Here is a 14614-nt window from a genome sequence, read left to right on the forward strand (position 1 = left end):
TCCCCTCAAGAGGCACCGCCGGCCCACTCTGCAGTCAGGAAACTGAGGTGCGGGGAGATTAGCAGCATGTTAGAGAAGTGGGTGGCTGGAGATGCGGAGCAAAGGGAGACAGGATGACAGCGGACAAGAACCACAGCCTTCCCCGTCCCTGTCCATTCCCAGCCCTTACCTTGGGTGCCAGGAGCCAGCGGAGCCAGCAGCCTAGTCAGGGGCTTTCCTAGCAGGTCCGAGGGGCCCAGTCCATTGCAGCTCAGTCGCTTCCCAGAGATCACAGCCTCTCTGAAAATAAGATATGGGTTCACCTCTCAGGCCCTGGGTCGAAGAGGAGTAGGACCCATCCCCAGCAGCCTGGAGGATACAAACAGGCTGAACCCTCAGCACATGCAAGCGTCTAGATGATTTGTCTCATGGTAGACATAGGGAGGGTCAAAATGAGCCTGGGACCCTGCCCCGCCCCCACCCCGCCCCACCCTGCCATGCCCCGCTCCCACCCCGCCCTGCCATGCCCCCACCCCATGTAGGAGGACTGGCAGTCGCAGCCTTCCACGTCTCTTGCAGACGTGGGAAAGGCCCAGGTCAGACCCTCGGGTAACAGAGCAGAGGGACAGCGGGGCTCACAGCCGGCGGTGTCGAGTCATAGCCGACCCTTGCTACTTGACCTTAGGTGAGCAAACTGCCCTCCCTGAGCATCCCAGGAGGAATATCCCATCTGGTGAACAAGCTTTAGTGCTAAGCACGAGAGGGAGAGTGCACAGGAAGCGCCCAGCGGCCGCCGGACATTCCCTGCGCCATTACAGTCAGACGGCACCAAGCAGTCCAACACAGACCGTGAACACGCTGCTTTTCCTGATGCTGTCACGAAACACTTGACAAAAGCAGCTCAAGCAAGGAAGGTTTATTTTGGTTTATGTTTGAGGGTGCAGTCCATGGTGACAGGGAAGGCACAGCGTTGAGAGCGGCTGTGGCCACAGAAGCCTGGGGCAGTCGCACCCACAGTCAGGAAGAAGGAAGAGATGAATACTGATGTTCAATTTGACTTCCCATTTTTTTTTTTTTTTTTTTTTTTTTTGGTTTTTCGAGACAGGGTTTCTCTGTAGCTTTGGTGCCCATCCCAGAACTAGCTCTTGTAGACCAGGCTGGCCTCGAACTCCCAGAGATCCACCTGCCTCTGCCTCCCGAGTGCTGGGATTAAAGGCGTGAGCCACCACCGCCCGGCTCCATTTTTTCTTTTTTTAAAATTCAACTTGGGACCCGAGCCCAAGGGGTGCATCTTCCCCCTTTGATTAAACCTCTTATACAGAGGTGGGTCTCCTATGTGATTCCAAATCCAGTTAAGCTGACAGTGAAGATTAGCCATAACAAGCCACCTGCTACCCAAGTGCATCCCTTTACATCATAATACTCTCCCTCTGGTCCTCAAAGGCCACCTCATAATGGAAAGTGCATGTAGTTTATATGTAAGAGTCCTTAAAAATTCTGAACATCCTTACATTATTCAAAAACTCAAAATTTGAAGTCTGATCTGAGGTTCGAGGCAATATCTGAACTGTAAGCCACTGTAAAATCAAAAAGCAAGTCACAGACTTCCAATATGCAGCAGCACGGAATAAGTCTTCCCATTCCAAAAAGAAGGACTAGAAGCAAAGAAGAAAAGGTCAGACCAAAGTGAGACGGAGCGCTCAGAGCAAGGCCCAGATCTCAAAGCTCCAGCATCAAGGGTGCTGTCCGAGTGTCAACAGTCTTGGGTCGCCTCACCCCTCCAGTTCTGCCACCTGCAGCACAAATATCCTCTTCCTCGAGCTGGCTCAACTCCGTGACTGGTGTTTCTCTTGGTGGGCATTCCTTACATCCTCAACATCCTAGGGTCTCCTTAAAACACGGGCTTCACTTTCAGAATCCATGCAGTGACCTTATGGGTCCTCTTGCAGGGAATATGACCCTGAACTGAGAGGCTTTCTGGAAGCTTGGTTCAGGTGCACATGGTCCTATGACTCTTATATTTTACATGTGACAGAATAACACAATATGGATGTCCCCTGAAGTTCCGATATCTGCTGATGACACAGTCCGGTCCATTTCCACCATAGCTGGAGTCGCTAAACTTTCTGCACTTTGGTGGCTCGGTCAGGAAAATGTTTCCCTGTACAGATGTTCTCTGGCCAAGAATCCTTCAGCGGCATCTCAGTTCAATCACGTTCCCTTCGAACGAATCTGCATTTTTAAAACCTGGAGCTTCCAGTAGGTATGGTTGCTTTCAGACAACATTTCCTATTGGCTCGGTGCAAAGTGAAATGGTTCTGTTTAACGATGCAAACCTCTTAACCCAGTAGACACCTGTCGGCACCCACTGTCTACAACTTTAACCACTACATTTTCCATATATTTCTGCTTTGAATTCTCATTCTAAACCTCCATAAATACAGTGAGCAATAATTATGCCACAGCCTGAATGTTTCCAGATTATTTGTAGGATATAAAACAAAGGAGTCCAGTTCCCAATAGACTCCTCATTCTTACTTGAAATCGTGTGATACAAAACTTCATTGATTACATTTCTCCAGGAATTCTTGTCTTATACATTTGCACAAGTCCATTACACATGGTCTGTTAAGCTCCTGTTAGAACATTCTAGTGCTTCTCTAACTCCCAGCTCCAAAAATAGCCCTCGTGCTTCCCACAGAATGGTTCTAAAGACTGACAAACTGCCGGGAGGTGGTGGCGCACACCTTTAATCCCAGCACTTGGGAGGCAGAGGCAGGTGGATCTCTGTGAGTTCGAGAACAGCCTGGTCTACAGAGCTAGTTCCAGGACAGGCTCCAAAGCCACAGAGAAACCCTGTCTCGGAAAAAAAAAAAAAAAAAAAGACTGACAAACCACACGATCAGGTTTATTACAGCAATGACCCCACTTCTGGTACCAATTTTTAGATGAACTTCTTTTCCTTTCTGTGACAAAATTCCCATGAAAAACAACTTAAAGAAAGAAAGGTTTGTTTTGGCACACACTTTGGTGGTGGGGAGCAGGTGTGGGGAAGCAGCTCCATTTTGCTGCAGCAGGAATTTAAGGTAACTGGTTGAACTGTATCATAGTCAGGGAGCTGAGAAAGATGAATGCTGATGTTCAGCGCTTTCTCATATTCATATTTAGTGCAGGGTTTCATCCCATTGCCCTCCTCCTTACTGATCCTTCGCTCCCACTGGGCCTCGTCCCTCACTATGTCCTGCCCTCTCACTCTGTCCATCCCCAACCCACCCCTCTGACCCCCACTTCCCTTACTCTCCATGCCCTAACTTAATTTCCATCCCCCACTGATCTTCCCCCTCACGCAGCCTCTGTGATGGTGGTGCCCACATTCAGAGTAGATCTTCACTGCCTGCTGGACCTCTCCAGAAACACCCTCACCGACACATCCGCCACTGTTTCCTAGGTGATTCCAACTCCAAAAAAGTCGGCAGTGAAGATTAACCATCACATATTAACTCAGAATCCCTAGCATCTCCAGGGATTAAAAATGGTTGTCATCTCTGTTTTGAAGTAGAGAAGATAAAGTATAGACAGGTTAAGCGATCTGTCTGTGGCCAGTAGCTAATAAGTGGAAGAATGAAGCTCTGAACCCAGGCAGCAGCTTCCAGATTTTGGGTTAGTCACTCTGCTCGGACAATCCCAAAGACACGTGGAGTGCGAGCCCCAAGCTGGGGTCTGGCGTATGTGGAGGTTCTCTGCGAGAAGAACAAATTTCTCTCTGCTCTCCACACACACCACCCCACCCCAGGCCTCTGGCTTCTTCCTGCCTAATTAAGTACCTGATTTTTCACCAAATGTCACTCCCTGATGATTAATTTTCCCGGGCTCCTCATCTCTCATGCTATTTCCCCTTATTGTGTTTATAAGAACTGCCTGGCCTGGAGAGAAGAGAAGCTGGGACTCCGGAGCATGCAGTTGGGGTCACTAGGGGAGTACAGCACAGATCAGATGAGGAAAGGGAGGGGGTAGCCTGCAAGTCACCAAGTCAGGAGGTCACAGCTGCTGGAAAAATCAAGGACCAAAGAGGTGGGGCATCTCTTCCAAGGTCACAGCGTATTCTGAATGAGACTCATTCCCTCCTGGCCCTTCTGAACAGTTCAGAATCTACAAGAGTCAGTGTGTCTCCCGTCTGCTGTCCTTCACACCAGAGCCTCTGAGGCCCCTGAGTGATGGGAGCCAGTTCTTGGCTGTTCCAACTGCTTGAAAAAAGGGTGGCAGAAGGGCAATGGGAGCCACCTTTCCTGTTGATGAAGGCTGGGGCTTCTTGGGAGTTCAAACTCCATCCTGTTGGTTGGCCTCAGACATGCTGGAAGCTACAGTGGGGTGAAGGTTCCTGCATTGCTGCTCAGTAAACTATGAAACCTTGCCCATTAGCCTGGACTATCCTGCTTCCTGTTCCTAGATCCAACTGTACCCACCCCCCAGAATCCTGTGCCCACAGCTTCAGGAGACTTGAGAAACTCAGAGGCTACCTGGAGGTGCCGGGCATCCTGGAGGTTCCTGAAGTGCAGTGGAACTATTTTAGCCGGCATATGTCTTCTCCACCACCTGGGATTCCATCTCCTGGGAGTCACCTGTGAACTGTCCTAGCGTCTCTCTTTTCCTTGGGTTCCCTCAGTGATGCGTGTAACATGTGTCATTCGTTCAGGGATCCCAGCACCACGTAGAGACAGATCCGCAATGGAGTTAGACTCCAGACTGCGACAAAGGGATGAAGAAGAGCATGTGGGATGGACGTGGGGTCAGAAGAGGCTTCTGAAGAAGATGCCCGAGTTCTGAAGGACACACGGAGGTCATCCAGACAGACACACTAAGATGACTGGGCAGAGAGAACTGAATGCATGAAGGCTTAAAGGGGAGAGGAGCATACGCCTACTGGAAAGTCGGTGTGGCTGGACAGCAGAAGGCCAGGCCAGGGAGAGCGGCAGCTCCGGGGCGCTGGCCTTGACCCTGGGGCGCTGGCCTTGACCCTGGGGCAGACCAGAAAAGACATGATTGAGTATGGCTGCAGGTCCTCCAAGTTGTCTAGCTAGGTACAGCTCTCTCTAGAGAAAGAATATTGACACCAGAATCAGGTCTCGGTGGCCTTTGGACCAAAGAGGAAAGGCAGGCTGAGAAAGAGCAGCTCTGACTGGAACCAGGCCTTTACCAAGCATCAGTGCCTCCCAAAATCCTGACCTCTTAGCAAGTTTAGGCACCTTGCTTAATTCTGTCCTCCCTGGTCCTGTCACAGCACACAGCTCCAGGCAGGGGCATGTTATACACACCCCACGGCCCTCCGTTTCCTTGGTCACACCCTCCCCAGAATGAATGCTCGCAGACCTTAAATAAGGGCGGTGAGATTGCCAGACCCCAAGCTCTTTCTTCCCTCCCCTTCCCTCAGAGAGCCTCCTGCCTCTTCTCACCCCCTCCCTGCCATCTTTCAGGCTGGTGATGAGGACCGGGGGCAGGAGACTCAATCCCCCAAGTCCAGCTGCCCAGATTGAGTTTCAGTGACTCAGTCTAGGTGCCAGGGTGGTCATGGCCTACTCCACTGAAGGAAAAGACAGATGGGCACAGAGCGCAGAGAGGAATGGGCGTGGAGTTTATGACAGTTCCGTGCCTTTAACGACTATTTGTTTAATGGAGAAAGATGGGAAAGCTGTGTGTTGGTAAGGTCAACAGCCTGGAAAAGGGCCACGTGTCCAGGCTCCTGCGTCCTCCTCAGGCTCCTTTCTAACACCTGCCCCTGCCTGTTCCCTCACTGAGCCCCACCTCACTGAGCACCAAAGCGTCACACTGAGCCCACTCTCAGATGAACCCTTTCCCACAAATTCCAACTTCTCACTGACCCATTCAACTCCTTGACCCTTTCTCCTTACCGATCCTACATTCCAACTGTGCCCCACCCCTCACCGTGCCCCACCCCTCACTGTGCCCCACCCCCTCACCGTGCTCCACCCCTCACTGTGCCCACCCCCTCACTGTGCCCCACCCCCTGCCCCTGCCCCACCCCTCACTGTGCCCCACCACCTCGCTGTGCCCCACCCCCTCACCGTGCTCCACCCCCAGCCCCTGCCCCACCCCTCACTGTGCCCCACCCCTCACTGTGCCCCACCCCCTCACCGTGCTCCACCCCTCACTGTGCCCACCCCCTCACTGTGCCCCACCCCTCACCATGCTCCACCCCCAGCCCCTGCCCCACCCCTCACTGTGCCCCACCCCTCACTATGCCCCACCCCTCACTATGCCCCATCCCTCACTGTGCCCACCCCCTCGCTGTGACCCACCCCCTCACTGTGCCCCACCCCCTGCCCCTGCCCCACCCCTCACTGTGCCCCACCACCTCACTGTGCCCCACCCCCTGCCCCTGCCCCACCCCTCACTGTGCCCACCCCCTCACTGTGCCCACCCCCTCGCTGTGCCCCACCCCCTCACTGTGCTCCACCCTTCGCTGTGCCCCACCCCTCCACTGTGCCCCACCCCTCATTGTGCAACACCCCTCTCTGTGCCCCTTGTTGAGTCTTTTCTTCCTTTATTAAAATATTTATTTATTATGTATACAATATTCTTTCTGTGTGTATGTCTGCAGGCCAAATCTTATTACAGATGGTTGTGAGCCACCACGTGGTTGCTGGGAATTGAACTCAGGGCTCCACAGAGCCCAACTTAACTTATCCTCAACGCCCTAACTCAGTTTGGATCCCCCACTGATCTCAACCCCTCAGCCTCTGTGATGGTTCATATTGGTTCTCAGCTTGACAGGATGTGGAATCACCTTGGAGACAAATCCCTGGGCATGTGTATGTAAGCAATGTTCTGGATGGGGTTCATTAATGGAGGAACTCATCCTCAATGTGGAGACACATCTGTGGACTGGGATCTCAGACTGAACAGAAAGAAGAAAGCTGGCTGAGTCTTCATTCTTCACTGCCTCCTGCCAGTGGATGCAGTGTGACCAGGCTCCATCCCCACCACGGGCCTCTCACTGAACCCCATCCCTCACTGAACCCCATCCCTCACTGACCCTCGACCCCTCACTGATCCTGCATCTCTTCACTATGCCTCCATCCCTCAGCCTGCACACTCACTGAGCTCTCATTTCTCCCTCTGACCATTCATCTCTCCCTTGAAGACAAATTATGATCTAGGCCAGCACCGGCTCTCCTCCACCAGAATATGAGACTCCAGAAATGGGAACAGATGGTCACTGTGTCCTCCAAGACAAACCAGATGGACAATGGGATTCTGCCACGATAAGAGACCAGGTTTGCCCCGAGAAAGCACACTGCAAATAGTAGCCAAGGATATGACAAAGTTGCAGCTGGAGGGCCGGAAGTTCCTGCCCCTGACAGTGGGAAATCTGAGGTTTTTGGACACTAAGAGGAAGCTGTCTTGTTGGAGTCTGGAGAGGAGCTTCAAGGGTTCTCTCCTCTCCAGTCCAGGGTTTCTGTTGGACCTGAGCCAACCTCACCATCTTAACTAAGGGCAAAGGGGTCCCAGGGACAAAGCAATGGGATGGTCACCACAGCTGCATTGCTCTGGAGCCCAAGTCTCCTGCTTTCCAGTCCCAGACTCCTCTGAGGCCAGATTCTCCCTGGGGAGCCATGGTGACCTACCCCCTCTATGAAGATCGGCTCTTTCTCAGCAGCAGGGAATCCCTTGCGTGTCTCATGAAGTACTGACAGTGAGCAGGAAAGATGATTCAAGGGAGCAAAGAGCACACAAGCAAGCATGGGAAGAAACAAAGGCAAACCACACTGGAGCGCCTGCAGAGTGGGCCCATCACCTCAGCCTTATCTGCCTTTATGATCCAGTCTCCGTCATGCCTGCTGCTGTCTGTCCTCCAGCAGCAGCCAGCACCCCTCCCCCACCCCTCCCCACAGAGCTGCTCACAGGCAGTGCCTGCATCCTCTACCCCTGATGCTCACACCTGAGAGAAGCCTAATCCACCCATTTCACAGAAAAAGAGTGAGGCCAAAAGGACACTCATTGTCTCAAGGTCAACCGAGGTTAGTCTTCAGCTGGGCTGGGGAATAAGACAGCTAGCAATCACTGGGAACTGCTAAGCACCTGCCGTTCACTAGCCTACTGAGCCAAAAGGGAGGCACTTAGGGTGGGACACACGGAGGCAGGGATGAGGCTAGGCTGGAATCCAGGCCTATCTGCCTTCCACATGTCTGGGTCTCAAGCTTCACTCTGCTGGAAACATTCAAGAACAGGGCCCAGGCCACCCTTGGGCCCATCAACCCTAGTGGTGGACATGAGCTCACTCAGCCTCCAGACACAAGTGTGGTCAGGCAGAATCAGTTCCAGAAGAGAACACTGTTCGGTCATAAGTATCACCTCAGCTTCCTGTCATCCCTTATACAAAGAGTCTGGACTGTAATCCCAGCCTCTGGCCTCCCTCTTTGGAAGCCCCCTCCCCTGTGCCCGCCAAACCTTGACCCCTCCCCAGGAAAGGTCAAGACCACGCCCACAGGCTATTTAAACTGCTCCCCTGAAAATAAACATGTGGTCTCTCCCTCTTCCTCTTTGGTGGTCTTGTTGGCTTTCCATTCTCCTCTCAGGTCCCGAGAGTGCAGACATCCAATTAAATCTGGATATCTTTTAATTTGGTCTGATTTGACCTAATTGGGATTATTTTTGTCAGCGGAGAGGCTCATTTTTAGGAATATTCCTAATAGAGACATGGTCTGAGCCTAGTCCTAAATGGCCTGACTGCATGCTACGTTCTGTGCTCTGAGATGCCACTACCCCATCCTCTTGTCCTTTCTGCCTTCTGGAATCCCTGGTCTTTCTGTCCCAGCAGGGACTAGCCTCCCATTTCCATGGAGTTCTGATGTGGGAGTCCCCTCTGTATGCTGTGAATACCATTGGTTAATAAAGAAACTGTCTCGACCTGTGAAGGGGCAAAAGAATAGAGGTAGGTGGGGAAAGCTAAACTGAGTGCTGGGAGAAAGGAGGCAGAGTCAGGGAGAAGCCATGCAGCCCCACCAGAGACAGACATTAGAACTTTATCAGGTAAGCCACAGCCTGGTGGTGATACACAGGTTAATGGAGATGGGTTAAATTAATATGTAAGAGTTAGCCAAAAAAAAAAAAAAATGCTAGAGCTAATGGGCCAAGCAGTGATTTAAATAAAACAGTTTCTGTGTGATTATTTTGGGGCTGAGCATCTGGGAAATGAACAAGAGGACTCTGACAACAGAGTTCTGGGCTAACTGCATTTGGACATTCATTTTTAATCCTTTTCTTCTTTCCAAAGGCTTTCCTGGATATGCAGCTATTGTAGAGAGGATGCTGAACAAGCCACTGATGCAGGTCAGGACCCCTCCAAGCTGCCCGCATGCAGATACCACCAACTCCCCAAGGGAGCCTGGCCTGAGTGCCAGAGACAGCAAGCTCCATTGGAGGTCGGCCACTCTGTACACCTTCCCAATCCCAGGAACACCTTCCCAGGCTGCTGTGAGACTTCCTGGAAGAGGTGAGCGAATATCAAAGGACGAATTATGGGTGGGAGGGGCTGGCTCAGAAGAGAAAAGGGAAATTACAACTTTTTTATCTTTAAGATTTAGACGATCAGGCCTGGTGGTTAGGTCAGGAGAAGATATGTGAGGCTATCTTGGGCTACAGAGAATCCCAGGCTAGCCTGGGCAACTTAGTGAGACTGTCACAAAATCTAAAGTATGAACACGTGGATTGGGGGATGAGACCCAACAGAGTACTTGCCCAGCATGCATGAGGCCCTGTGTTCAACTGTCAATACTGCCCAAAAGTAGGAAGGGTCTGATCCTGCCAATGGTGATGCCAACACCACATGAGGGTCCAAAGCAAGAACCTCTAGATAGAACACAGATGCTAGAGGGTCTGTGACTCTGTTCACAGCAGCCCTCCAGGGAGACACTGAGAGCAGAAACTGAAAGGGAAACAGGATCAGGGGAAGGGCTGTGGAATGTGGGCAGGGCCAACTCCTTCTGCCCACAAGGGGAACTCAAGGAGACATGTCACCATCTTACAGCCCGTACCTCCAGGCAGAATTATCCCAGGACTTGTGTGACAAAGAGTGGCCAGGGGAACAGCCCAGGTACTACCAAAAGAGCTGTATGCCTGAACCAAAGAATACTGCCTTCTGGAAGCAGCTCCATTGCCCTGTGCCCACTGTGCCTGCTGTGCCCGCTGTGCCCTCTGCTCCTGACCCAGTATTCCCTGCTCCCACTGAGAACTGTATCTCTGTTTGACCTCACACCTGGCCTGTGTTCTTGAACATATCTCTTAAAATGTCCTTACTGAGAAAATGAGGCAGCTGAACTTACTGAGCTCAGAGATACCAAGGACCCTCGGGTGCTGAGCTCTGGATTCTCATAGCCATGGCAGACTAAACATAATCATTTAATTCTCCCAACAACCCTCTGAGTACTGCTATTATCACCATGTCACCAAAGAGTAGAATAAAATGAAATCACACTACAAGGGATGTCTGGTTTTCATAAGGTTATATGTGCAGCTGGCACATAGGGAGGTGGGGCTTGAATCTAGGTAGTAGCAGTCCAGAAACTTCTGTAGATCGTTTTCTCTGATCTTAGGTGCAGGATGTTCCTGCAGGCACATACTGGGATCCCAAGCTGCACGGTCATGCTCATGGCATGCTGGGACGGGGACTGAGAAACGCTGTGGCCCCTCCCACCACCACCTTGACCCCACTCTACACAGCCACAGCAATCCCCAACTCTATGGGAGCTGTACATGAAGGATCCCGTCTGTAACCCCAGCACTGGGCAAGCTGAAGCAGGAGGCTCACTGCAAGTTCAAAACCAGCCTGGGCTACATGGTGAGACTTTATATTCAAAACAAAACAAAACCGACCTCTATGGGAAAAGAAACTATGGAAACGGACTAGACTAAGAGAGAACCTGCCTGCTCACTACTTCCCCAGCACAGGACGGGTGTTATTCCCCATCTCCTGAACTGGGGACCCACTCTAGCTGGGAGACTGGAGTTGGAGGTGGATCAGATGATCTTGGAAGGTGCCTCAACCCTAAGACCTCTTGTCGGAGCCAGAGGACGGAAGACAGGCAGAGAATGACTTACCGGATTTTTCCTTCCTGTGGCAGCTCATGAGGAGGGTCCTCACTCATCAGCCTAGACTCCCCATTCAGCAGGTAGGTGTAGACAGTCTCCTAGGACCAAAAGCACTTGTGAGACCCTGTAGAGAGAAGGTCCAGCCCTAGTCTGTCCATGGCAAGGCCACAGGGCCTTGGGGGCTATAACTTGGTGGTTTGCAAAGGAGTTGGACAGGCAAGATCGATGAATCAACTGCTTTCCTTACTTATCACCCCAAACCCAAGGTGTGAGCCAATCACCCCTCATTGAACTCCAGCCTCAGGCATTTGGCAAACCATACTTGGTATGGCATGCAAGCCACACTCGCTTAGGATGCTCTCTCCTTTCAACACCGCCATGATCCTAGCCAGGAAACCACAGCCAGGGCATTGTGCCCATACTCTACGGGGCCCTGGAGGGTTTCCCAAAAGAAGCAGTCCATTAGCTGTGACTGGACCCACTTGGAACTGACTGACACAGGTAGGCCAAGTGGCTCAGAGAGCAAGAAGCATTTCAGACCTGACAATGGGGTGAAGGGGTACAAGAGAGCGCTCGGCTGGGAGTGAGCAGGGCTAGGGTTGAAGGGCCTTAGAAACAGCTGGGAACAGAGGCTCAGCAAGCTTGCATTTTAGATCAACCATTGCTCAGAGTGATCTGGAAGTACTGGCTGGAAGCCTGTCAGGTCTTTAATTCAGCAATTCTCTCTCCCTAGTGTTTGGTCAAAAGTGAGAACCCAGCCGCCTGACACCCCTATATCCAAGGAGTCGGATGATTGATTGAAAGCGGCACCCCAGCCCCTGGCATCCATTTTGGGTCCCCTCCCCTGGGAGTTGCCTTGGCCCAGACTCCACCTCCGGGAAAGCCCGCCAAGAAGTGGCCCCTCCCCAGGAGGGTCAGGACCACTCCCACAGGCTATTTAGTCTGCCGCCCAGAAAGGGAACACCTGGTCTCCAGCTTTGCACGGTCTTTCCTGCTCTCCTCCCCTCGCCATGCTTTTCCCGGCCACCCAGGAGCGCTGCATTTATTAAATGTGGGCATCTTTTATTCTGCCTAACTTGGTCTGATTAGGATTATTTATGCTGGCAAAGAGGCTCGTCTTAAGAAATATTCCCTACACCTAGGACAGACCAGCCTTGGTTGCAGGCCTTGTCCTGGCAGACGCTGCTGTCTCACAAAGATCTACTTCCCCACATGGGGACCCTTAGAGGCCCTGGCCAATCCCCATGACTGCTGGACACACTCTCTCTTCAGGAAGCTGGGGAAGCCTCCTCTCTGCTGAGGATGACAGGGAGGTCAGGAGGAGCGGCTGAAGGCTCTCCCCTCAGTAAGTACAGGGTCCTCAGTGCACGGGGAGAAACCACAACCCCGCTATCACAAACCTACCACCACAACCTCACCAGCTACTCCTGTGGCCCTTGGATGTTCCACAGAGGGTTTCACAGATCCCTACCATGGCCTCCTGTGACTCTGAGCTGAGTTCAGTTGTCCTGATGTGGTGTAGGGATTCCAGGACCCAGGAGATGGAGGGTGGGGGCAGACTCTGGGACAATCCAGAGCCCCCTTGGTGATGAGGGTCTGAGCTTGAACTGGGAGTCTTGTTTGAGGCTTTTTGGTTTTGTTTTCAAGACAAGGTGTATCATATTGCTCAGGTTGGCCTCAGAGTCACTATGTAGTAAAGGCTGACTGACAACTTGTGGCTGTCCTGCTCTGGCTGCCCCAAATCGTGGGATCACAAGTATGAGCCACCACCATGCCCAGCTTCTGGGCCCAAATCCAGGGACAAAGAGCCACTTGGAGAGAGCTGCCTCCCCTCAGCTCCACCCAGCCTCCTCCGTGGCATCCAGTCTGGAGCATTTTGTTTGTTTGTTTGTTTTTATTTTCTTTCCTCAAGCAGGTTCAGAATCTACCAGGGCGCCTCGTGGCCAAGAGTCCAGCCCCCACGGAGAAGGTGAGCAATCTGGAGTGGAGGGGGCAGCGGCCACCCTTCAGTTCTGCACGCCTGCGCCTCCCACTCTCACGCTCAGCCACGCTGGTTAAATTTAGCCAGTTCCTGGGTAGGAGGGTTGCTTTGCGTTTTGTACACATCAGCACCATCTGCACTGGGGCTGCCTGCCACAATGGGTGCTGATGAGGAAGCCAGGTGCTGCAGCCTCCTCCTCCCTCAGCTCCCACCTCCCAGGACCCAACGCCTCTCTACAGTCAAGCCTGGGCTCTCCCAACCCAGCATGGGCCTCTTGAGTAACATCTCACTGCCTCTTGAACCTCAGCTGTCATCGAAGCCCAGGCTTTAGGCTGTAGTTGGCTAAGCACCAAGCCAGGCGCACACAAACACACACATACATACAAACACACACACATGCATGCACACACATGCAAACACACACACATGCAAGCACACACACGCTTGCAGCACATAAATACACATGCACACACAGCATGCATGTGCACACACACATACACACACACACGCATGCACACACGCATGCATGTGCACACACACATACACACACACATGCACACGCACACTCAAGGCTTGCAGGACAGGTTCACAGTCACTGACCTGCCATCCAGATGTTCTTCCACCCCAGGGCAGATGTTGTCTCAGTCACAACCCTCTTCCAAAGGATTTATTTTTGGGTGCCAACACACCACCCACTTCCTACCAATTTCACGCTTAATAAAGCTCAGTCATTAGCCCTCCTCCTGGGTGCTGAACTTCTAGGAGGTTTGGGGAAGTCAGAGCTGAAGACGGAATGGGGCGCTTAGAAGCCAAGCCCATTTGTTTCTGTCATGCTGTGTGACCCTCTCTGGGCCTCTGGAGGTTCATTCATCATTCAGAGTCAGGGACAATAGGCTTTAGTGGGGTGGGGAGGCTGCATCCTGAGTTGGTCATGTTTCCTGAAGCCAAAGCTGCCTCCGCTGATGTGCAGGGAGAGGATTTCAAGAGGACTCAGTTTAGATACTTCCTCCTCCAGGAAGTCTTGCATCTTCCTTATGTTAATTCAAACCCTATTCTCCATACTCCAAAGTCCCCTGTATCCCCCATCTGGCACATCTGGGACCCTGCTGCTTTGACTCCTGGGGGCCGGTTCATCAGCCTTCTGCTTAAAGAATGAGCAATGGCACTGGGTGGTGGTGCACGCCTTTAATCCTAGCACTCCGGAGGCAGAGGCAGGCAGATCTCTGTGATTCGGTGCCAGCCTGGTCTACAGAGTGAGCTTCAGGACAGCCAGGTCCTCTAGCACCTCCAAGACCTGACATCCGGGAGATTCTCGCGTATGTCCTCAATCTCTCCTGCTACACAAACACCCAAATCCAAGTGAGAATCTGCGCAAGGTGAGCTGCAGCTCAGAACTGGAACAAAGGCTGGGGAAGGCAGGGAGGACACGTGAGGGCAGACACCTACCACTCTGGGGAGCACGGCAGAGAGGGCATCCTTGGCAGCCTGACGCAGGCCGGCGATGTCGATAACAGCACCCAGGCTCAGCAAAGCATCCTGGAAGAGAAG

The 14614-nt window shown here is 52.4% G+C and overlaps 1 protein-coding gene across 6 annotated transcripts in view; it reads right to left on the minus strand.

Moving 5' to 3' along the window:
* The window catches only part of Pde2a (phosphodiesterase 2A), an 89579-nt gene that overhangs the window by 16948 nt on the left and 58017 nt on the right, over positions 1 to 14614 (minus strand). For all 6 annotated transcript variants that reach the window (XM_057777345.1, XM_057777347.1, XM_057777350.1 and 3 more), the window contains 3 exons: positions 14513 to 14602; positions 11095 to 11183; positions 170 to 279 (listed from right to left, as the gene is read on the minus strand). In XM_057777345.1, coding sequence (XP_057633328.1) covers positions 170 to 279; positions 11095 to 11183; positions 14513 to 14602 — 289 coding nt within the window. The remainder of the gene's footprint in view (positions 1 to 169; positions 280 to 11094; positions 11184 to 14512; positions 14603 to 14614) is intronic.

Source organism: Chionomys nivalis, chromosome 8 (genome assembly GCF_950005125.1).
Source record: "Chionomys nivalis chromosome 8, mChiNiv1.1, whole genome shotgun sequence".
Taxonomy (NCBI): domain Eukaryota; kingdom Metazoa; phylum Chordata; class Mammalia; order Rodentia; family Cricetidae; genus Chionomys; species Chionomys nivalis.